Consider the following 24704-nt stretch of genomic DNA (forward strand, 5'->3'; position numbering starts at 1 on the left):
GTGTTAGTACATATGGAGGGTGGGAGGGATGGGTTTCCACTGTTGTTCTGTTTTCATTTATATTGCTTTTAATTGTTGTACACTCAAACTGCACGGTGCGTTTCAATGGAAAGACAAAAGAGGTTGATGTTGTTAGATAAATAGTCACCCCCCCCCCCAAAAAAAAACAATAACCAAGGAACAGACGACTGCTCTACCTCCTGAGCCACAGCCGCCGCAGGTGAGGTGAGCCTTAAACATCTACAGCAGTATAATAAAGCAGGCACAAGAGTGAAGCAGTAATAATGCAAAAGACATCAGATATGACAATAAAACACTGATAAGGAACATTTTATTGCTGAATGAGAGACTTCAGTTTGTTCTAGGCTTAATCGTTTTCTCTGAACTGGGTTTCAAGAATTCAGTAAAGTCGTCCCTGTGGACAGATACCTTCATAAAGTGAGATAACTCCTTTCACTCCACCCCCTTACACACACGAACACACACACATAGATGACAGCTTTAAAGGGTGTGGTTTGCGCTGTACTTTGCAGTATTTACTCAGAAGCCTCTGGGTCCTCTTCGTGACTCTGTCAGCAAAAATGGCCACAAACTATTCCAAGAACGCAGAGGAGAGGCCAGAGCCTTATAAAGCAGATGTAAAAGGTAGGTTGACTTTTAACACTACTGAACATCTGCATTGGCTGAATGACGTTGCTGAAGGTTTCGTTCTTCTCTGTATTTCCTCTCATGAAGGGAATATCCCCAGCTGGCTGCAAGGCACGCTGCTGCGTAATGGCCCGGGCATCTTCTCTGTGGGGGACACCAGCTACGAACACTGGTTCGACGGGATGGCCATCATGAACAGCTTCACCTTCAAAGACGGTTGGGCTTGCATTTCTAACTTGAAGGGCATTCAGGTGTAACTGATGAAATAAAAAAGAAACCAAGATTTTGAAAGCCTGTTTTGCTTTCCAGTTTTTGATCTGTGACTTAAAAAGTTTTAAACAATGAGCCATAATTCCTGCATAGTATACCTTGTTCTGTTACAGTGTCACAGCCACTAAAAGAACACATGAACTGCAACTAGAAATAATGCTTTACAGGTGAAGTGACCCACAGGAGCAGATTCCTTCGAAGTGACACCTATAAAGCTAACATGGCTGCAAACAGGATAGTTGTGTCTGAAATGGGGACGATGGCATACCCAGACCCAAGCAAAAATTTCCTTGTCAAGTGAGCATGCTTCATTTTATTTAAACTGTTGTATCACTGTCTTATTTCATTTATGTTAGTCTTAAGAGTTTCCATTGTTTGTTTTTAAGTCAGACTTTGAAGACTTGATATGAATCATCTGTAACATTGCAATGCATAAACATGTGACAGACAAGCAGCCAACAGTTTTCTAATGCATGTGTTGGATGATACATACCTCCCTTTCACATATATATCTTGACATGTCTTCCTCTCAGGGCAATAACCTTTCTCAACCACACTGTGCCTGACTTCACTGACAACGGTGCCAGCAATTTCATTAAATACGGAAACGACTACTATGCCACCTCTGAAACCAACTACATTCGCAAGATTGATCCCGTGACTCTGGAAACTCAGGACAAGGTGACATCATCTGCTGATCTTGATTACTCACCATCCTTCCCCATTTACACTGCAATGTGATTGCTTATTGTTCATATTCTCCATTCCTCAATCATGAACCAAATGATTTCATCTTCTCTTCCTCTCAGTCGTAAGCATTGGTTATCTTAAAGCTAAATGATTGACTATGTTCGATTAGGTGTATGTATTTATTAATCTGCTGACCATGACCCCACATATGTACTCACCTGCTGAACATCCTGCATGATCAAAGCTGCTGATTGACCATTGTCCTGATTGAACAACACATTATGACGTGCCTTTATGCTGACATTAATCTGATGGTAATGTCATCTTATTTACAAGATAATGTATTGTATATAACCTGACAACTTCCCCTGTTCTGGGCTCTCCTCTTGCCGTCTCACACTTGAGACGGCAGGGAGGAGTCCGTCTGCAGGTGTAAGAATAAACTCCCAGAAAGACAACGAACGACACTGCACTATAAAACACCAAATTGCCCAAACAACACACATCTAAATGAAGGGTTGATTTCAGAGCTCATGAGCTGTTGAATTATGCCACACAGGTGGACTACATGAAGTACGTACAGGTGAACTTGTGCTCGTCCCATCCACACTATGACAAAGAGGGCAGCACCTACAACATGGGAACTTCAATAGCAGAGAAGGGCAAGACCAAATACGTGCTGTTCAAAGTTCCTGCTGTGTCAAAGAAAGGTATATAGACCTCAAAACCTCCGTTGTTACTAATTAATTGAACTCTTGTATTTATCTATGAATACAAAGACTTGACACTATTTTAAATGTCTTGTTGATTCACTTGTGTCCTGTTTTATTTATTGTTGTTTTTCCTTTCCTTTGCTGTTTTATCTTTCTAACCCTCTCTAACCCCTAACCCCGATCCTGACCACTAACCCTAACCTCTTAACTCCTCACCCTTTTCTCTTTTTACCTCAAAACCTACAGACAAAGGCAAGGATGTCCCTGCACTGAAGAACGTGGAGGTGATCTGCACAGTTCCCTGCCGCACGCTGCTCACACCCAGCTATTACCACAGCTTCGGCATGACGGAGAACTACTTCGTCTTCATCGAGCAGCCTCTCAAACTGGACATCCTCAGGATGGCCACTGCATACATGAGGGGGGTCAACTGGGCGAGCTGCATGAAATTCTGCTCTGAGGAAAATGTAAGGGGTCACTGCTGTGTGTGTTTTGATTAATGTCATGCATGTTGTCCTTCACATTCTTTCTGCTGAGCTAAGTATGACTGCTGTAGATACCAGGGAGAATGAACCAGCGTTTTGGACTCTGTACTGTCTATCTAAATGCTTATTTCTTCACCAGACTCTGATTCACCTGATAGACAGAAAGACGGGCAAACAGGTCGAGACAAAGTACTGCACTGGAACAATGATTGTCTACCATCATGTGAATGCCTTTGAGGATGACGGCCATGTGATCTTTGACGTTATCGCCTACAAGGATAACAGCCTTTATGAAATGTTCTACTTGAGCAAGCTGAAGGAAAACAAGGAACATGATGATGCCTACTCCAAACCAAGCTACAAAAGATTTGCGCTTCCCATCAACCCAGACAAGGTGGGATTTTTGAAAAAAAAAAGGGCTTGATTTCATCCTGAAATTTAGAGATCTTCCTCTTACGTTTAATTTTGACTTTTTGACTATTGTTTTTGCAGGCCACTCCAGTTGGAGAGAACCTGGTGAAACTCAAATACACAACAGCCAGCGCTGTGAAGGAGAAAGAGGGCAAACTGAAGTGCCAAGCAGAGGTGCTCTGCGAAGGTAAAACCAAAGCCATTCAAATAGACACATCTATTTGGACGAGTAATTATTGGTCAAATAGTGTTTCCTACATTGTGCCTTTTAAGAGTAATTGATTTGTTCATACACATACATACATCAGGTATTGAGTTACCCAGAATGAACTATGACGTCAATGGCAAGAAGCACCGATATGTCTACGGGAACTGTGTGGAGGAGCCCGCTCAGTCAAAACAGGTAACATTCCCTATTGTTCTTCATCTGGCTTTTGTGAAACAGAACTGTTGGGAACATCCTTTTTTGTTATTTCATAGTGCCATTTGCCAAGAACGACTCAAATCGTGCAGACTCTTGAAGTGATATTTTTGATGCGGGGCTATTGGGAAACAGATTCTTCCTGACAGCATTGTTTTTAACAGAGGTAGGAAGCAAATTGCAGAACTGAGAATTACCAGTTGACACAACAGAAGGAACAATTTGTTGAAGTATGACCTACAAATTGCCCCAGAGAACAGCCTCTTGTCTGTCATTGTGATACCCACACGTCCATTCCACTGGGTACACTTGACACATACATCAAGGTACCCGAAACAATGCAAAGAAGTCATAACTTGGTGAGGCTTCAAAGTGTTCAGTAACAAAGCTCTTGCACTTCGGAAAAGAGCTTCCTTTGTGTCTCAGTGCATACACATGGTCCAGAGGTATATTGCCTGCAAAAAGGAAGGTACAAACAATGGTTTAAACAATTAGATATTTTTATTTATTCCCATTTGACAAAGGATCCCAGCCTCAGACGCAAGCTTTTTCTTTTCTTCTGAATTTTAATGGGTTTTGGATATGGGTTTTTACACAGTGTAAAACCTAGGGAATAAAAGACAGGATGAGCAAAAGGAAAAAGCAAACATTATGCAGATGAAAGTCATTGCTAGAGCTTCCTTTCAGGAAGATGGGACCTTGCTCATTTGCGTCAGACCTGGAACACACCTTTGCCTTACTTTGAGCCCCCCCTCCAAATTACTATAAAAACTAAGAATATTGTGTTTCCTATATGCCACCATATATGATTTCACCCCCAACTGTTTATTATACTTCCATCTTTGACTGCAACAACAGGAAACATACATATTATGTACTGCTGTCACATTTGCTGCTTGCATTATATGTGGGCTCATGGGTTTTTTCTGGGTTTCTGGGTGATCCATATAATGGGAAAGACCTGCTTCCTAAAAATGCACAGTCCACTTACAGTACTCTGTCTATTTTGCAATTTTACAGCTCATTACCACATACATGGCTTGCAATTGGGCCAAAGTACTGCATGCGCAGACAGTGTCAACAAGATAAGCTCTTCATGCTCGGTGTTGTTGATGTAAGCGAATGGAGAAGAATGAGACCAATGGGAGCAAATGTTTTGATCTTAAGTGGAATTTTTTTTTTTTTTTTTTAGGTTTTTTTATGATTAAGCATTTGTGTTTAAATAATACTGATCACAACCTTTCTGAGGGTGTTATCATATACAGTATGGGGAATTCAGAGTGCTTGTTTTTCATGTTTTGTTATGAGTTGCTTCTACAGGTTAAATAAAAATCATTTCCCCAAACTATTCACTTATTCTAGATTGCGAAGTTTGACACAGAAACCAAGGAAATGATTTACTGGAGTGAGGGCAACTGCAGTCCATCAGAGCCTGTGTTCATCCCCAGACCTAATGGAGAATCAGAGGATGATGGTGAGAATGCTGTGTGGCATGCATGCACAATGTATGACAAGCATGACTTAGACGGTTTCTGTATTGATCCCAATTTGGGAAATTATTTAAAACACACTCAATGGACAAAAGACGAACGAAAACGACGGAGCTACTGCAACAGGCTGCCACATAACACAGCACCATTTTGCAATCTTATATGCTACTACAGAGTAAAAATGGATAAGAATACCGGGCTATAAAGCTCTATAAAGATAAGAACCCTGAGTAATTACATCTGAATTGATGAGACTATATGTTAACTGTATTTTGTTGTAAAAGAAGATCTTAAAACCTAGCGTCATCTGATGTGATTCCTTAGTTTTTCGCCATTCTGCTATGCAATAAGCAATAATAACCTCTTCCTTTTGATTTGCAGGTGTGGTCTTGTCATCAGTCATAAACTCTGACCCGGACCAGTCTGGTTTCATTGTGATTCTCGATGGCAGAACATTCCAAGAAGTAGCTCGAGCATACGTGAACACTCCGCTGCACAAGGACGTGCATGGATTTTTTATCCCACAGGGCAATTAGCCCCTGTGTATATGTAAGCTCTACAATACTGTACTGTATGGCACAGGAATCTATTTGACCATTCATTTTAGCCAAAAGCGTGACGAGGATGTGCATGGTTTCATGGGCTACTTCAACTGAAAAACTGTTTGTTTTTCCTTTTATGTTTACCAAGAAACATGCAGATTTATAGATTCTCTGTGGGTCAAAATGTTGTGAGCTTGTATTTATACATTACTGTTATGAAGCCCAAATTATTCAATTGTACTACAATTACCATTATTCACATTATTCTATTATACCGCTATCACCATTATTGAATTTGTGCTTCTAATTTTCATTGAATGAATAAAACATCTGAAGCTATGTATTCCCGTTCTTTGGTCAGACAAGAGAATAAGAGTGATTCCAACACTCCAATTTTGGGAAGTGTGATAGCGAGCAGTTCTTTTAAGGTCATCGATTCTTTCAAGGCATTTTGTCATCTGTTGCCAAAACACCTGAGTAAGTATTTCCTTTTGTCACCTTTAACCTCCAAAGCAATCTGAGATAAATTGACTCACAAGCAAAGTCCAATCGCTTATCTATTGCACCACTGGGGCATACAATTACAATATCAATTACATCACAGTGGCCTATATGCCCACTGTTTGTTTCAATAATTGAAACACACTTAAAGAATGATCAATGAATGATCAGCAGGTAGTGCACGTGCTTCACAGCAAGAAAGTCGCTGGTTCGATTCCCGGGTCCGGCCTTTCTGTGTGAAGTTTGCACGTTCTTCCCGTGCATGCGTGGGTTCTCTCCGGGTACTCCGGCATCCTCCCACAGACCAAAAACATGTGCATTAGGTTCATTGGTGACTCTAAATTGTCCTTAGGTGTGAGTGTGAGCGTGACTGGTTGTCTGTCTTGTATGTTGCCCTGCAAACTGGATCGCTGGTCCAGGGTGTACCCCGCCTCTCGCCCATTGACGGCTGGGATAGGCTCCAGCCCCCCCGCAACCCCGAAAGGGATAGGCGGTATAGAAAATGGATGGATGGATAAGTAATGACTAGAATGCCACAAATGAGGTCAGCAATGGCCAGGGTTAGGGTACTATTTACTCACAACAACATATAATGAAACACAAAGGTCAGTTTTTCCATGAACATAACACCGGATTAAATAAAAGGATAACGACCATGAACTGACTCATAATGCAATAATGAGCTCATATTGACATTATGGACATTGAACTCCATAAACATGCAGCATGTGTGCATGTGTTGATATGTTTGTCTAAAAACGTCCTTGATGACTCATTATTGACCTCTGTGGTAATGAACTCATATGAGTGTCTTGTGCTGTCCCAGCTCAAAGCCACTGACTTCCTATTTCACAGGACGCAGAAAGTGAAGCTGCAGAAACATATTTCCCAGATCATAAGCACTGGATCTCCCCATGGCTGTGTCCTTTCCCCTCTGCTTTTCTCCCTGTACACAAAGAGCTGCACCTCCAGTCATCAGTCCATCTACATCACTGAGGTCAGGGCAGACTGCTGCATATCATTTGCTCTTTAGCTTTTCCTATCATCTGGTCACAGAAGACTATCTTGACACTATTTCATTTTCCAGATTTAATTGCACATCAAAACTAACTAAGTTGACAAAATATAATATGGGAACATAATACAGTAAAATCATTGACAATGCAGTGACATGACCCATGAATAGGCCGCAGAAAATAACAATATGACCCCATGATCATGGGTGTTCTAGGTCACCTACAGTGCAACAGTATGGGTCATTAAATCACATTATACCTGACTCAATGTACAAGTTATTCTGGACCTGTGAACACAATGTAAAAATGCCCCTTACCCTCATTTATCAACAAGTCATTATGCCAGCCTTACGTGAATTCCAGATTGGTTGGTTAAACAGAAAAAGGCAGTTTATCATAAATGATAAAATGCAAAATTCATAGGTACAATCACAATGGTAACCATTCTAACAGACACTCCATAAAGAAATACACTCATATGCACCTCTAATAAACAATAATATAACACATTATAAATAACACACTAGTGCACTTGAGCACGACCAGTATTGTAGCGTTTCTAATCTCCAGCAGCAAATCAGCTCTTCATCTCAATATCCACCGTAAACCTAATCACGTTTTAAACACATGCAACACTTGCAGACACACATTTGGATATGCTAAATGGCAGTGTATTGATCTAGGATAACCAGGTCACAGTATAATATGGACACTTCCTGTATGTTGCTTGAAAACTTCACACCTTGCACTTGGAGAGAATTTGTGCAGCTGCAGACTACGAGTGGGATGTTTAAATATGATTAACTATACCCAAACACTGAGTTTTACAAAAGATGTATTGAAAGGATAATTCCAAAACTATGAGCCACCATCTGAATAACTGCAAGAATGAAAGTCAATCTCACAATGAATATTTTAAGTTAATGACAAAATTACAAAATTTCCTCATTGTAAATCAAAGTAGCCGTAGTAAACAAACCAGTAGTGTCTGAGATGGCGCACCTGACACATAAACACAAATACAACATCACCCTCCCTTGGGATATTCAGTTTAATTTTGAAAACACCTCAGTGCAAATTCAATAGATAGATAGAGATCCATGGCCTAAAATAAACAAAACAAAGGATACTGGAAACAGTCAAGAGTGAGCATTGACTGATGCAACAAGAACAGAGGAAGAGTAGGTATCCAGTCTCTTTCCCCAGTTCCCTGGAAGTGTTTCAGACACCTCAGTGGTGACTGATTCAAGGCAAGGGGGGGAGGGAAGACAAAATTTTAATTCGGTGGAAATTCTTAAGCCTGCCCCCAAAATCCTAAATGGCCTCTTTTCCCTTCTCTCCATTCCTCTCAGGACCACTGACAGTCAGACAGGGCTGGTTTTGGTTGTTGACATCATGCTGCATTCATCTTGCATCACATCCAATCCATATTAGCAGCCATGAAGGAAGGTCAACATGGAGAGGAGGCATTTTAAGGACGTTGGAACAACCCCAAGTGCAGAAACTTGCAGTGGTTGCAAGAGCAACAACTTCCTAAAGGTGGCAGTGCAGGATTTTGCTGTGTCTGTTCATAGTTATTAGACACAACTGGCCAGTTAGAGGCCTAGCATTTTGGGATCAGGTGCACAAATCCACAAATGTCAGCAGCCCTTTGCTGCTTAGCTGCCCTCAGCTTGAGTCTCCTTTTCTTTGGCTGGAGAGTCCTGGCTTTTCTCAGTGTCTTCTTCCTCATCACCTGACAGACAGACAGAAGGGCGGACAGAGAGAGACAGTCAGTTTCATGCATAAATTACTATGTGTGAAATCAGCGATGCGAGGGAGTTTGCTTGAATCAGCAAGCCGCCATAAAAACTGCAGGAGCAGAAGTCACTATGGGAGGAGAGGAAGGTGAATAGTAAACTCATAACAGATCATCATGTGAGCAGGCCAAAGGAAGACACATTAGGAAACATTCATTTATTCATTCATTTTCTATACCCGACTATCCGTTTCGGGGTTGCGGGGGGGCTTTAGCCTATTCCAGCTGTCAACGGGTGAGAGGAGGGGTACACCCTGAGCTGGTCGCCAGTCAATCGCAGGGCAACATATATAGACATACAAATATTCCACACCTAAGGGCAAGAGTAACCAATTAACCTAATGAGCATGTTTTTGGTCTGTGGGAGGAAGCCGGAGTGCCCGGAGAGAACCCACACATGCACGCGAAGAACATGCAAACTTCACACAGAAAGCCCCCGCCCGACCCGGGGATTGAACCGGCGACCTTCTTGCTTAATTAGATGTAGGCTACGATTTGCCACACTGCCAGGCTTGAATGGGTCACACTGTGACACCTGCTGGGCGATCGATGTTGGCTGGGTAATAGATCAACAACTGCTTTCATCACAATTCAGAGAAAGTACATGCTGTTACCTGTCCCTTTGATCATGAGGGTGACACAACAGAGTACAACATAGTAGTATAAATTGAGTATTTGTAGTATATAGCTGATAGAATATTAGAGATCTAAAGCTAATAGAACGGCAGGACTGAGAGAACTACTTCAGCACCGCGGACAGCACCGTGGATACCTACCTATCAGAGGTGATTTCCACTTGCACATCTCACGCAAGAGTTACATTTTAATGTGCAGCTTTCTTGCTCAACCATATACTTGCTATGCCATATATTTGAATATACAACCCTTCCAAGTTAGATACTAACTTGCACAAGCCTCAGTCAGATAAAGGATCAATGAGTCAGGCAGACTACATTAACATATTCTACTGAACAACCCCTCTGCCCCTGCACTCTTTCTGCCACTAGTGGATGGAGAGGGGGGATGGCAGGCTAACAAGGGGGATGAATTTAGGTCATTTTGCTAGCAATGGCCAATGCCCCCTCCAGATCACCTATTGGTCATCAGGTCATCAGTGTGTGACAGTGGGATTCCCATTTGACACCATGAACAGTCGTCATGACAGACATGACAGATTCTATGACAATACAATTATTGTTCATTTGAAAAGTTTAAATAGTGGACAAAAGACAACTAAGATTCAAGGTGAGCACAGAAAAACTTATGCAGACGGATATGAAAACAGCCTTCATGAGTCAAACTCTGCCACTGTGAAGATAAAATTGAAACACATTTTACAATCGTCCTACTTAATTGTTTGCCATGGCCACCGTGCAGCTAAGTGTCACTACGACCAGTGATGTTTCTCACCTGATTTATTGATGTTGAGCTGTGCCAGACTCTGTGACAGGTCAGCGGGTCCCTGCGCTCCAGGGGCGGCTGGGATTTCATGGATGGCGTTCCTGCGGCCGGACCGTCGAGAGGCGATGAAATCCTCATAGGTCGCCTCCACATCCGTCATTGCTAACACACCTCACCATAGCAGGGCCTGATACACACAGCAGCACACACTTACCACAAGCACAGGTGCACATAGACACACACACACACACACACACACACACACACACACACACACACACACACACACACACACACACACACACACACACACACACACACACACATAAATGATCATGCACTACATTTTCTAGGGAAATGACTGAAATGCAGGGGCTTTGTGCAGGTTGTCCTTAGCAGCTTTGCACAATGGATGCAGCAACAGTTTATGTTGACATGAAGAAAGTGACACATGCTCGCATCCAATACATCCATCCCTCCTCTTACTTTATGACCTAATCCCTGATTAATCTATTTTAATCTCAGTCTCGGGTACAGGCGACACCAGTGACACAGAGGAAACAAATCCTGCAGAAAGAATACTGGGTAGTGGAATGAAGGCACAAAAGAGAGAGCTTTGAAGTGAGGCAATACAGCATCCAAAAACACACAGTCAAAGGGGTAATTATGGCACAAGGGAGGACAGCACTGTATTCAAATGTCATCCCACTGGGAGTAAGCTTGGAGCACGATCAGAGCTGTGTTGCTACGGAGATTTAGGTTAAACCCCTCTGTTGACATTCTAACACTCTGTATCAATCTGTCTGGACGAGGCTGCCCCTCAGCACTGAGCAGGTCCTGGCCTCCCTGCCCCATTTTCACTAATTAAAATCCATCAGTCTGAAACTTTATCCATACTTAATAGGCACATTCTTATAATATAGAAATGTACAAAGAAAAACAGGTTTTTTCCTGAGAGTTTATATACCCTTGGGCATTCAAAGGATAGTTTGGTTTTACTTCAGTCTAAATATTGGAGTTTTAACGAGGGAAATTTGCAAAAAATGACCTGAGCTCCCACATGCATCTGTGGCTATTTCAAGACCCGAACAAGCTGTGATTGACCGTGGCTATTTTTGGACGCATCCTCTGTCATCATCTGAGCGCGCTCCCCACTCAGCTGTCATTCTCAAAATGGTGTCAAGACGGGCAAGACCCAACAGATGTTGTCCATGTACAATTGTCAGACTCAGCACAGGGGAGCCAGAAACACAAGATGACTGTTTTCTGACATAAAAGCAGCAAATGAGTGTATCATCTCAGAGTCTAACTGTGATGCTGTCAGTGACGATAATGTGTTGCTCAATTTTGAAAACAGTACAAAGTGCTTTTACAGGGACATCTCTCTTGGTAAATAATTAGTGCTGATTAATCTCACAAGTCATGTCTCAAATTCATAGATACAGTCTTACGAGGCTTTTATGTGAAACATGAGGCTTAAATCTCAGCCAAAATATGTCATCATAAGTAAATGTAATTTTGATTACTGTTATTATTAATAATTCAATCGGTCATTTTGTTACTGGTGGTGACTGTGGACATTTTGGACTGAGGAAGTGCTTTATTTGTAGCTAAAAGTAACAGAACATTCTTGGCATGTGACTTCTTTGCTCATATTCTATGAAATATTAATTTTACAGTTTACATAATTTAGTCATACTGTGCACCCATGAAGCAGAACATCAGCAGTTTAGCAGTGCACATGTGTGTGTGTGTGTGTGTGTGTGTGTGTGTGTGTGTGTGTGTGTGTGTGTGTGTGTGTGTGTGTGTGTCCTGCTCTGGCAGAGGCATGCTCTTGCTGTCCTCATGGCTTTGCTCCCATGTGGGGAGCAGAGCTCAGCTGGCCTCAACAACAATATATCTAGCACAAACTCAAATGATCAAATAAATGACCTAGCACAAATTCAAATAATAAAAATAAGACAACAGGCCAGGATGCCCTTTTTACTAAAAAGTGCAAAAGAAAGAAAGAAAAAACACTTGGCTTCTCCTGCTCTTCCACCATTTGATTTGCTGTCCTGTCCAGGAATGGAGTCCCATAAACTTATGCCAGTGTTATTCTAGATGGCCTGGGCGTTACTGGGAATGATGCCCAACACCCTCTCTCTGTGTCTCCCATGCACACATGCACTCACACACACACACACACACACACACACACACACACACACACACACACACACACACACACACACACACACACACACACACACTAAACTCCTTCACATACATTTAGAGAAGTAATAATTGCATTCCCAAACATGCTTTTATCAATATTTCAATACCATTTAGCTTACAAAGTACATGCCAGTTTTGTGATATGACATTTCTACAGCATCCTATTGGCTAAAGGATTATGACAGGATTAGTTAGATAATTAAATGGCCTTAGTATGGTTCTATATGAGCTGTCATTAGTCCACTGAAGACCTTTATTAGAGTATAGTATAAGTAATTAATGTCCTCCTACATTTATCTTCTATTAAGGGCTAAGTGGAGGCGCTGCAGCGAATCCCATTGTCGTGTGCAATGGAGTCCTCTAATAAATCACTTGCATTCTTGACACACCTTTACATCAAGACGTACTCTTAATAGTACAGGATTATGGACATGTTGAGTCTGATGTCAGTAACAAATCAATAGCCGGCGTTTGCCTTTCTCTAATGACAAAGACCCCCACAGAGCTCAGTGCCAGTAAACGCAGCCTGCGTGGATTAACGTTACACATTAGGATAGAAGGCACGCGCACTCTATTCCTACGAGTATTGTTATTATTATGATGATGATGATGATGGTGATCATGATGATGATGATGATGATGATGATGAGCGGAATACCTGTTTGGGTTATTCGCAGGGGTCAGTCACATCAGCTCGAATGCCACTTCGGTATTCACCGCTGCGCTCACGACAGAGCATTTACCATTTCTATCAAGCCAGTGCCAGAGTACTACAGCTTCCGGGTATAATTTTCAAAATAAAGCCCTTATTTATGAAGTAATAGCCTGCCGGATGTTACTCACGTCGGGGTTTGAAATGAACTTTTTGCAAGTTACCTGCACTCAGAATTTCCACAGGCTTACTTACTTATTTGTTTGTTTGTTAATTTATTTATTTTGATAATACAAATCAGATTAGTACTTGCATCCATTCAACATCTAAGGGTAAAAATGATAATCCAGGCTAATATGATACACATATCACAGTGATATCCCAAAACTGCACCGGAGTACAATTGTGTATAGCATGACTAGAAAATAATAGATAATGGTCCATCATATTTTAAAGAAAGCATGAGTTATGTTAGACAAGAAGTCTAAAAGAAACTTTAAATGTTGACGAATCCAGAAGGACCACTACCCTAACAATTTTCACTGAAACCTGAAAGGTCAGATGACAGATGAACAGGACACTTATTGTGTGTGTGTGTGTGTGTGTGTGTGTGTGTGTGTGTGTGTGTGTGTGTGTGTGTGTGTGTGTGTGAGAGAGAGAGAGAGAGAGAGAGAGAGAGAGAGAGAGAGAGAGAGAGAGAGAGAGAGAGAGATCACAGTCAGTGTGAGAACAGTGATTTTGTTGTTATGAAGGCAAAGAGGCTGTAGCCACTCAGTATGCGTTCTCATAGCATCTGGTTGTGAATTACTCCATTCAGATGACACATGTCCTCAATATGACAAACTGGGAACTGCGCTCTGGCCAAGAGTTGGAGCTCACAAAAGCAACAAGGGCATTCACTACATTTTTATTGCTGAAACAGAAAGTAACACAACCTACCAGAAGGCCTGATCTGATTGACCAGATCTTGTGTTGTGGAAAAAATGTGTATACCCACAATTTGCTAAGATGACCAATGACATCGTATGTAGAAAATGTTTTGTGTTTCATCAGGAAAATCATAAATCAGTATTTTCTCTACTGAGGCTGGGGATTATAGCACTCAAAATTACAAATGTCATGTCTGGATTATTGTACTTTAACCCCAAATTTGGGAATAACAATGGGAACAGGAAAACAGGGTTTTCCCCCACGCCCCTCTTTAAAATTCACACTGCCATGAACCCAAACCGTGCAGTAACCAGCCAATGAAGTGCTGGGATGTTGGCACGTGAAGCGGTATCAGGCAATCCAGTTGATATTGGTAGCCAAAGATCAGTAATGCCAAGAGAATTCACGTTCAATCATAGGCTATGGAAACGCTTGTCTGTTAAATCTGAATTGTAACGACACATTGGTAAAAGGACCTATTAACGGAATACGAATCAATACTTATCTAGAATCGTATCTAGCTAATACATAAGTGAAGGAAATGTATGAGGAAATTATTGTAATACAGTATAACAATTTCAGACAGACCACTACTGCACATATACGAGAGGAACCTGCAAAATAAAATGTGTGGTCACAACACTTTCAGTAACTTACAAAGACTCTACATATTACTGTGTCTGTCTGGTTCATAACACTAGAGAAATAGAGGAAATGTCGCCAATGTGAGACCATGTCTCTGAATTTTAGCGAAGCCGGAAGTGAGGAGGGGGAACGCTCTCACTTCCTCTGTGTGCTTCTGGTCGTTTGTAACAACAGCAGCATCAGACAAGACATAACCTAATGATGGAGGAATTTGAAGGTGAGGATTTTGCCGGCGTTTATTTCAGCTGTTCAGCATCAAAGCCTAGCTCTCTACCTGTACGTTTTTACTCTTGTACGCAGGCGTATTCATTACTGCTTTAGCCTACCGGGTTTTGTTTGCGACCTGTTTTTTTTCTTTTTCTTTTTTGTTTAGTAATGCTAGGTAACGTCAGAGCCAATGATGAAGCTAGCTGTCTCCGTATGGGTGTGATCCCTCTGTTAGCCACAGAAGCTATATAGTATTAGCATGTTGCTCACGAATGAACCTCGACATGAATTAACGTAACCAAAGTGCTGCAAGGAACCATTAGACGTCAATTGTTCTTAGTCGCGTCTACGGGGACACTAACAACAAGAATGTTTGAACAGCTTTGAATCTGTAACGTGAATTTAGCTGATATGCTAGCTTCTGTCTGCCTAACCCCACTCAGTTTTTAGGCGTTTATTGATATAATGGTGGAATGAAATCCGTGTCGAATAAACTAATTAAGGCAGTAATTTATGACACTGTGGTTGATCAGTGATCCAACAACAATGCCCAAAACAGAATCTATGAGAGCAAAAGTAAGCATTTTACTATGTATCAAATCTCGACTGCTCCACTGTTTGTTTACACATTTAACAGGAAGACGAAGGCAGATCGCTTTCTGTTCTCCATCACATTTAACCCTCTTCACTTCAGCCAGCATATAATCTCTCATTGTTGCAGACGGCGAAGCTCCTCCTGCTGAGAATCTGGTCGAATGCAGAATCTGCAAAAGAAGTTTCTTCCCCAAAGTCCTGGTAAAAATACGCACTGGGTCATTTTTAACACGCTTTAATTGAGATATCGTGTGATTTATTGTAATTATCAGACACATTTTGAAGATGGGGCATCTGAAGTCTGGCTGAGGTTGCCCTGATGACAATATTTTCCACAGCTTGTATCAGCTGACACGGTATCAGCTGTTGGGATGTGTCATGGGCTGCAGTCCAAATTGCCTGCAGAAGAGTTCTTTGTAGGAAAGGTTTTCACAAATAATCACATTATCTGTTAAAGGGAATGTAAAATATTTTAGACTACTTGATTTAAAGCCCTGACTGAGGACCTGCTGTGGTGCTGAAATGTATCGTCAAATTGAACTCTAGGTGTACAGATTGGAGATAATGGTTGTTTTGTAATGGAATTTGCTGCCAGGGGATGAAACTGAAAAACAAATGCACTTGTAACATAGAGATCTGCACACTATTGATGTACAACACTTGACGTAATTGATTATTGTGTAAAGTATGTGGTTGTTTATACAGTGATTACACACATTGATAAAGATGATTATGATCCATATTTTTGTTACAGCTGCTGTTTTTGCGACCATCATCTGACATGTTAACCTGACTGAGACACAGTGCAGAGCTGGGTGTTTCCCACACCAAAGCTACTATGATTTTAATAATTGGAACGTATTATTTGCCAGTAATGCAGATACACAAATGCTTTTATATAAGTGCTCAGCCTCATTAGCCGACAGTGGCTACACTGATGTATTTTCACATTATTTTGTTGCTGCGTGTGTATTTATATAATGATGTGTGTTTGTGTTGAGGATAGGAGGCTTGAAACAACAGGATGCAACATTCAGTACAATACTGATGTTATTAGTGTTGCACGAATGATTTCATTTGAAAGGAGTGTTCGCCTTCTTTACTTTGCAACAGCAGTCACAGAAAAGATGTCTTGCGTCATGCGTTTTGCCTCTTTCAAGGGCAGAAGTTTGGAAATGCGCTTGAAACAAAATGACAGTTACGACAAGGGCAATAAGATTTGTTTTAGGCTTAATGATGTGTAGTCATTGTGCTTTGTGCATGGTTTTTTTCTGCTACAGGAAAAGCATGTTAAAATCTGTCAAAAGTCATCAACCAAAAAGAGGAAGATTTTTGACTCCAGTAGACAGAGAGCTGAGGGCACAGACATCCCCGTACTCAAACCCATCAAACCAAAGGTAAGGCTGCACCTTGGAGGGATGGAAATCCAACATAAAAGTCCAAGAGAGTTCAATTTCATTATTATTAGAGAGCAGAAAATGCTCAAAATTATGCATATCATCTATCCATTCATCTATTCACTGTACATATTTACCATACAAGACCTAGAGCAATGGTAGGACATAGTTTAGATATAAATATTCCATATAACAGCTGAAGAGGCTGTAGATTTTAAGGCCATACAGCTCAATACAGCAGAGCTGCTGCCGTATTTCCAGCCTTGTTTATCCTCGCCCATCTGAACAATTTCTATAATTCCATCAACTTAGGTCACTGGAACCCAGAAAAGAATCAGCTGATAACACACACTCATGTTTTTAATCTTTACGATAAGATAAGACTTTATTACTGTTCATTTAGGACATTCAGTGTTCTGTGCTAGCAGGTTATTTTCAAATCTAAATCACTTTTAATTGTATTTCAGTCACAAAGTTCATCTACTACTGAGAAAGTAAGTTGATTCGTCTTTTTTTTTTCGTCCTTTCCTTCTGTATACATGATTTTCCAAGCGCAGTTAATCCACTGAGGGCCAAGCGGCATTCACTCATTGTTTCTGTCTCTCTAAATGCTGATTTCCTTGCCTTGAATCATTGGCTTAAACCCATGGAAGTGTGTCAACTCACACTGCTGGTGGTATTAGCTAAAAAAAAACACTAAAGCTGTGGTATTTTCTTACCTTCCTACAATCTCCAACTAACACTATTCAGATGTATCCTGTTAGATTGTCATTTTCTTTAACCATTACTGTGCTGACAGTCTTCCCTCTGTCTTCTCAAGCTGCTCTAATTCTTGTACTCTCTGACAACTCACCTTGACACCGCAGAGCTTTGTTTATGGCACTACCTTCACAGAGTCGTCATGAAGTCTCTAGGCACTTAAGGCCACTCTGAGGAACCGAGACTCGCTCATCCTTTCGTACCCACTTTGTCTGTTGCCTGGCAGTTGTTAATATGTCAGCTCTGAAAAAAATACACGTATATTCTCTTCTGTTCTTAGTATTCAACTAAGTGCAACACACTCACTTTGTCCTCCCACGGGAGGCTTCGACAGGACGCATCTCCTGTTGTTTTGTGTCTCTCTCTCTGTATCTCATCACTGGCAATTTGGAAATGAGTGTGAGTGTTAGTATATAGGATTATATAGAAATGTGTCTTGCAGTCAGGGTCAAGTAGTGCGTAGTTCAAGGAAAATTAAACTCAGTTCTCTCAGAATCATCTGTGTTTGTCAGACAAGCACACTTCATGAATGTGAAGACTGTAACCGTATAGGAGGAAGTAAGAAGTCAGCAGGGCTATTGTGTTGCCACAGACGCAGCTCAGAGGACACACCGTGAACTAATTCTGTCAGAAATCATCAGCTTTAGTAGAGACACGCAATGCTGCTATGGAAGGACTGGGGAAGGGTGTCGGTGAAACCTAACTTCAATTAGAGGGATTTTCAGGCCTGAATAAGACAAAAATGAGAAGGTAATCATTATAGACTTAGAGACCCAGAGAGAGGAAGGAGGTGGGCTGATTCTCAAAACATCCAATTATCAGTCAACTATTAAATCACAAGGACACATATAGTTCACGTACTGTCAGCACATCAGAGCGGCAGAGATGAGGTGTACCATTATAGCAGCAATAGCTGTCCAAGATTGTGGTTACAAACAAACAGACAGGTGTAACAGAGCATCTGCTGTGTGTTTCCTCCTGCCAGGCAGAACCCCCTAAGAAACCATCCAACTGGCGCAAGAAACACGATGACTTCATTGCTACCATCCGGGCTGCCAAGGCAGCCACTCAGGTTATGAAGGACGGGGGACCATTGCCTCCACCTCCTCCTCCCACCTATGACCCAGGTAATACGTAGCTCTATGGAGTTATTGAGTTTACAGTTGCAAGAGAAAAGGAAAATATATGCACAAGTCAAATCCTCCTCCTGTATTAGTACTTAGATTTGTCTCTATCGCCGTAGCAGTTATACAACAGATGCAGTTACAGGTATATTTTCTCACCACCCGTTTTGTCTTTAGACTATGTCCAGTGCCCCTACTGTCAGCGGAGGTTCAACCAGAATGCTGCTGACAGACACATCAAGTTCTGCCAGGAGCAGGCGGCGCGAATGCCCAACAAGGGCAAGATAGGAGACGTCAAGAAGACTCCTGCTCGCACACAGGTAGACGCATGCGCACACTGCACCGGTGATGCGGTGCGCAGGAACAGATCATCACAAACATCAATTTCCCAGTGTAAATTTGGTCGTGTGTTGAACATGAAGCATTTAAACTCGACGGTATGAACGAATTGTTTATGCGCACACAGTTGTGTGGATGTGCAACTACACAGCCACTCTCGGCCAGGTAATTCTACGAGGTGTTGCTCATAAATCCACAACAGTTTGCTGTCTGTTCTTATCATGGTGAGACACCCCCCTTTGCAGCAGGCGTAGAATTTCCACTGTCACTTAGCAACAGCAATGGCACATGACTGGGGAGTTAATTTGGCAGGCGATAAAAACAGCAGGGTACAAAGTATTTTGTTAAAGAGCTCTGATTTTTTTCCATCATGATGGAAGAAATGTTGTCTGGTGAACTTTATGCCACACTCCCAGTGTGCCACGGCGGAGTGCATTTTTTGTCAGGCAGTTTTTTTCAAGTTTTAATATCCTTCTCAGATTTCCTTCCTCACAGCGTATATTAGCATATTAGAAGGTGTCACAGTGCATAACAAATATTCAAACGCATGCACAGCTACCAACCATACTTGTTAATGCTTTGCATCCCATGATAATAGCTGTTGTTTTGTACTACGGTATATTCTCTGTCTTCAGTACAAGCCTCCTGCTTCAGTAAAGAAGACCAACTCTCCTGCTGTGTCCACCATCCCGTCAGCCTCCTCTCGTTTACCCCAGAGATCAGGCCTCGGACAGCCCAGCGGTAAGAGTACAGCTGTGCTGATCATGCCTCCTGAGGTGCTGTATTCACACCTGACAATTCAGTGTATTTTTGCCCAGTTGTAATACAGTACAGATGCACATGCTCCTGTATTACCACCGCATTTGTTTTTTTTCCTCTCTCACTCTCTGTCTTGTAGGAATCCCATCTAGTAAGAGCTCTTCTGCAGGTTCAATTAGGACTAATCCATCCGGCCTCACAAGCCCTCCATCAGGGTCAGTGCACATACACACACACACACACCCACGCTGCACTGCAAGATAGCTGCACAAACAAGTCATAGGCATTGTTCTTAAATTTCTTTATTCACTGTAGCTCAGTTGTCTAATGATCTAATAATATCTGTATATCATGAGAAGAAGTGTATATTTACGTAGTTTCCCCAAACCGTTTAATATGTAGTTTCTGTGTTGCTTGTGTTAATGCAAGAACTTCATTGTTTGTTGACCATAACTTACTTAACTGATGGCCCCATAAGCGTAACATGTCACATCTGTAAATAATAGGTCAGTGGCAGCTCAAATGTGTGTTTAGAATCTCTGTCTTTACAAACCAATCTCTCCAAGCAGTCTGCATTCGACTCACCCTCGTCTTTCTTCTCCTTGATGTTTTTCCTCTCAGTGTGGGAAGTAAGACCCGAGCAATGAGCTCTGGCCATGGCTCCATGAGGAATGCTCAGTCTGGAATAGCTCTCAACAAGAAGAAAGTAGACACCTACATATCAAGGTGAGCAGGTTAGGGTTAGGGTTAGTAACATGAGAATGAATGAGAAGTAAAACAATACAATCACCATACAGTCTTGCTTATCTCTCCTGACCTCTTGTGGTCAATTGATGTATTACACACAGCTCCTTTATTGTGCCTATTCGGCAGCCTGTTGTTTAAAAACACTCTCGAAATGTTTAATACTTTTTAAAAAGTACTTAATTGTGATGGGGCTTCCCTTAGTTATGATCAGTTCCTAGCTAGAGTGATGCCTTCAGCCAATATCATAAAGCTTGTTATTGTTTGAAACATTTTGCAAGCTGCACAGCTCCAGGAGCTAATTAGTTAGACAGATGAAATGCCTTTTTTTTAAAACACAAAAATAACTTAATGAGCCTTCAGTTGTCCTTAATTGAATAGATAACTTTCATCAGACATCAGAGAAGACAGTGGTACAGCTTGTATAAATGGATGCAGCCAAGCACCAAAAGCTTAAACATCATTGCTTTATACAGTAAGTCACAGATCATGCATAATCACCTAAAACCACACTGGAAGTAAAAAAAACATGCGTTGGTTTTTACTCAGTATTGTCAGTGGAGTCCCTAACACCTCCAAGGTTATCTTATCTTTGACCCGAGCACCTGTGCCTCCCAACAAAAAGCATATCTATAGGTGTGAAAGGCAAGGATGCCTCACAGGTTAACTGTCATGTCACTGCATAAGTGACACAATACAGTAATGAAACTTTTAATATTATCACCAGTATCACCGGCCCTGCACTAAAATGTCATTAACTTCCTAATGCACATAGTTTCTAACCACACTGCTCGGTCACCTTTGTTAAATTTCTCAGGAACGATGTCGACGGCGAGAACAACGTCGGCAACGGTGGGATGAAGAGCAAGTTCTGCCACGCCTGTGGGACCAAGTACCCCGTTGAATCCGCCAAATTCTGCTGCGAGTGTGGGGTCAGGAGGATGTGTATCTGATGGAGGTCAGAAGGAGGAGAAAGTAGAGGAGCGTAGAGATGCACCGGTACTCAATCTAGCATCAGAGAGTTTCACGAAGGCTAATAATCCTAAAAAATCATATCCGTCTATGTTTTCACTCTTGGGTCTAATTTCCCTGACAGCAGAGTGGTGTAATGGGCAGACCACCCTACACCACTGTGTTTTCTTTTCTAAATGCTGTTTAGCTTTCAAGGATTTTGCTGGACCCTTCCACTCTATTAAGCTATCAAGACTAGCGGTCAGCGTGGTTAGGTAATACCATGTTTTTCATGCAGTGGCACAAATCCTACCATTTTAATAACACAAATATAACAACCATGATGTACTGTAAAATTTGCAGTTATTTACTTTTGACTGGAGGCTGATGGATCTCTGATCCGGCATAAAGTTCCTTTAAACCGTGTTAAGGTTGTGATATCAGCAACCGATAATATGGCTGATGCAGGAACAACCCACACAGCTCATTAGCTTTTAATTAGCTTCCCTCTTACTGCTGGATTTTAACACAACATCGCTGCTGTTTCCACCAGCTCATATACATGAACATTATTGCCATGAAATTAGAGCCTGTATTATTGCAAAAACTCAATTTTATTGTCACTGGGCAATAATGAATAATAATTACCCTGCAGAGCAGAGTCAATATCAGCAACTGAAAGCCATTGGTGCATCCTTAGAAGAGGTGAGGAAAAAGATGAGGACAAGAGTAAGTAACAGCTCAGAAGTGGGTTGTAAAATGTGTAAAAGGAGGTAGAGGAAAACGTGTGACTCATTAGAGGTGTGTGTGATGGCCCCTGTCTGTCGCTCTCCAGTCAGCCATGACCTGAAACACATTCCTTAATCCTGTTTGCCCCTGTTTCCTCAAACAGAATATGCTCCTATTGAAGTGCAATATGAATTGACTACTGAAGAAAACAATGTGTTTTTCAAAGGAAACGTGTTGCAATTTTGGAAAGAATTCCTCCATGTCTCGATTGGGACCAGTCCAAAAACAAACTAACTGTTAAAGGTCAGTGCTTTCTTTGAGGTCACTTTTCAAGTTTGTTACCATCCCAGCCCTGATGTTTCTATACAAATGTAGCATTTACTCAAACCCCTTTATCCCCCCTTATTTTATACAGTGCAATGTGTTATTTATTTTCTTACTCCCTTTCATTTTTACTGAATGAACAATGACCGTACCTTATTTGTTAATGCTCTACAGAATTAAACGTGTTTTTATTTGGATTTGTACAAAACCTAAATGCATCTGGATGCGTTGCAGTTGCTTTTTCCTTGACAGTGTTTCTGCTGAGACAGTATTCAATGCATTATGGTATTTAAAGAGTACAGAAACACTACAGTCCTTTTAAATGCTCTGATCTCTCTGCGTGACATAATCGACACTATTTATGACCCCACACAGTTCATGAACTGGTGGGACACCAAGAGGGACTTAAGGTGCATTGTTACGGTGAATGTCAGTCTTTGAGTTGTAACGAGTTCCAAGAAGCAAACTGAAGCAGACTGGACAGGTGTGTTCCTGTTCTGATAACAGTTGTTAGCCTGGAAGCGGTCGTGCACTTAATGTATATCCACCATCAATAAATTTCTATGAAGACATCTGTGATGGAGTTGTGAGAGTGTCTGTTGAAGAGAGAGGAAGGAGAAAACACTGCAGTTCTGTAATACTGTCGATCACTGAGGATAATGAGTACAATGTAACACCTGTGTTAGATATAAATATATTTGAATACACGCCATGGGTCATAGACACTATTAGTTGCTTATGTGCTTAAAAACAAATATTTTACAAAAGGAAATTAGCTACATGATAATGCATTATTTATACCCTGACAGGAAGGGGCAAAGGCTGCATGCTTCTTTTGGCATTTCTGGTACACCAAGCAACAAATGGCATGTTTTAATATAATAATGTAAAACAACAAATGTGGCTCTTGGGCATTTTGGTTTCCCAGGCTACAGTACATTTCTGCCAAGTTTTTCCTTTTTTTCCTAATTAGGCAGGTACCATTAATCAAAGCACCAAGTGAATGTGACAGGAAAGCTTCAGAGATGTGTCCTCCATGGAGTCACTTGGGTGAGCTGAACTGAAGTCATGCGTGGCAGAATGTGCTTTTAAAGTATCAATCATACAAATGATTAATCAACATAATGTCATGTCAAGGAGACGACTTGACACATAGCCTAAAACAACTCCCCAGTAAAACAAAAAAAACAAAGGAGCTTTAGATAACTAAGATAACAAAGATGAGCCAGGGCTCGTCGTTCTCATCCAAAGTGAAAGCAAAACTGCATTTGAGCACCTTAATATGTCCCGGTCTTGCTTGAGCAGTCATCGGTAAGTGCAAGTAAATGTCCTAGCATATTCTTTACAGTCTAATAGCTTTGAAAATCGTTCTGGAAAACAGTTTCCCTTTGGAATACATCTTTCACCGTCAAAGAGCTTCTTTGTGCTGTGCCTCGTTCACCTTCTATGGAGTCCATAAGACATTCTGGTGGATGACAGTGGGTGGCATGCACAGCCCACAGGTGGCACTAAGCACAGTGTGGTTTCCATTTTGTCGGGCGGTCTTGGAACCCTCCTCTGCGTTTGGCTTAATAGCTTGTCTCTGTATAGCTTGGAAACTTATCAGAAGAGTCAGTAGTCGTACAACACCAAGAATAGCTGCAAGAGAGATATACAGGTACTTGACAGAATAGCTTAAATGAAGTGGAAGCTTCCTCTTGTGTAATCCAAGATGGACTACATATTACAGGCAGGATGTGAGTTTTCTTTTTGCTTCACAACATGCTGGAGCATGTCCTCAGGTGACCATTAATATAGTATTCAGCATCTGGTAGCATTCAGTCATGGCGGACAGGATTGTGTTGGCTTTGCAAAGTTTGTTGGTCTCCCTTCTGCCTCGTCTCTGCTCGTTCCTCCTTTGTCTCGTTGTCCTCCTCCTCTTTGACCTCACATGGGGTTCTTTAGTCT

At 41.5% G+C, this 24704-nt stretch overlaps 3 protein-coding genes across 5 annotated transcripts; 2 read left to right on the plus strand and 1 right to left on the minus strand.

Moving 5' to 3' along the window:
- Positions 1-581: 581 nt before the first annotated feature.
- On the plus strand, positions 582-5664 carry bco1 (beta-carotene oxygenase 1). Its single transcript, XM_070986500.1, has 11 exons — positions 582-645; positions 736-864; positions 1086-1215; positions 1452-1599; positions 2168-2318; positions 2568-2788; positions 2946-3200; positions 3299-3404; positions 3526-3620; positions 5001-5112; positions 5510-5664. The coding sequence occupies exons 1-11, from the start codon at positions 582-584 to the stop codon at positions 5662-5664; spliced, it is 1566 nt and encodes a 521-aa protein (XP_070842601.1).
- A 1579-nt stretch (positions 5665-7243) lies between these two features.
- On the minus strand, positions 7244-13360 carry pkia (cAMP-dependent protein kinase inhibitor alpha). Of its 2 annotated transcripts, none has more exons than XM_070986501.1 (3): positions 13262-13360; positions 10396-10595; positions 7244-8922 (listed from the first exon to the last, which is right to left on the minus strand). In XM_070986501.1, the coding sequence occupies exons 2-3, from the start codon at positions 10544-10546 to the stop codon at positions 8846-8848; spliced, it is 228 nt and encodes a 75-aa protein (XP_070842602.1). In that variant the 5' UTR covers positions 10547-10595; positions 13262-13360; the 3' UTR covers positions 7244-8845. The 2 variants fall into 2 exon arrangements, with proteins under 2 accessions (XP_070842602.1, XP_070842604.1); XM_070986503.1 differs by having other exon boundaries at positions 10396-10573; positions 13262-13356.
- Positions 13361-14982: 1622 nt separating this feature from the next.
- On the plus strand, positions 14983-23329 carry zc2hc1a (zinc finger, C2HC-type containing 1A). Of its 2 annotated transcripts, XM_070985667.1 has the most exons (10): positions 14983-15047; positions 15759-15832; positions 16912-17028; positions 17496-17522; positions 18773-18914; positions 19089-19231; positions 19886-19991; positions 20149-20224; positions 20631-20735; positions 21571-23329. In XM_070985667.1, exons 1-10 carry the CDS (start codon positions 15029-15031, stop codon positions 21704-21706), a joined length of 945 nt encoding a protein of 314 aa, XP_070841768.1. In that variant the 5' UTR covers positions 14983-15028; the 3' UTR covers positions 21707-23329. The 2 variants fall into 2 exon arrangements, with proteins under 2 accessions (XP_070841768.1, XP_070841769.1); XM_070985668.1 differs by lacking the exon at positions 17496-17522.
- The last annotated feature ends 1375 nt before the right edge of the window (positions 23330-24704 follow it).

This window comes from Chaetodon trifascialis, chromosome 18 (assembly GCF_039877785.1).
Source record: "Chaetodon trifascialis isolate fChaTrf1 chromosome 18, fChaTrf1.hap1, whole genome shotgun sequence".
Classification (NCBI taxonomy): Eukaryota; Metazoa; Chordata; class Actinopteri; order Chaetodontiformes; family Chaetodontidae; genus Chaetodon; species Chaetodon trifascialis.

What these genes read in the sequence shown, in the direction of transcription:
- zc2hc1a (XM_070985667.1), top strand. An exon ending in AGACTCCTGCTCGCACACAG is followed by an intron (nt 19,232 to 19,885) that starts GTAGACGCATGC and finishes CTCTGTCTTCAG; the next exon opens with TACAAGCCTCCTGCTTCAGT. An exon ending in AGGCCTCGGACAGCCCAGCG is followed by an intron (nt 19,992 to 20,148) that starts GTAAGAGTACAG and finishes TCTGTCTTGTAG; the next exon opens with GAATCCCATCTAGTAAGAGC.
- bco1 (XM_070986500.1), top strand. Translation starts at nt 582, where the DNA reads ATGGCCACAAACTATTCCAAGAACGCAGAGGAGAGGCCAGAGCCTTAT. An exon ending in AGCAAAAATTTCCTTGTCAA is followed by an intron (nt 1,216 to 1,451) that starts GTGAGCATGCTT and finishes TCTTCCTCTCAG; the next exon opens with GGCAATAACCTTTCTCAACC. An exon ending in AATTCTGCTCTGAGGAAAAT is followed by an intron (nt 2,789 to 2,945) that starts GTAAGGGGTCAC and finishes TTTCTTCACCAG; the next exon opens with ACTCTGATTCACCTGATAGA.
- pkia (XM_070986501.1), bottom strand. Translation starts at nt 10,546, where the DNA reads ATGACGGATGTGGAGGCGACCTATGAGGATTTCATCGCCTCTCGACGG. An exon ending in GCTCAACATCAATAAATCAG is followed by an intron (nt 8,923 to 10,395) that starts GTGAGAAACATC and finishes TCTGTCTGTCAG; the next exon opens with GTGATGAGGAAGAAGACACT.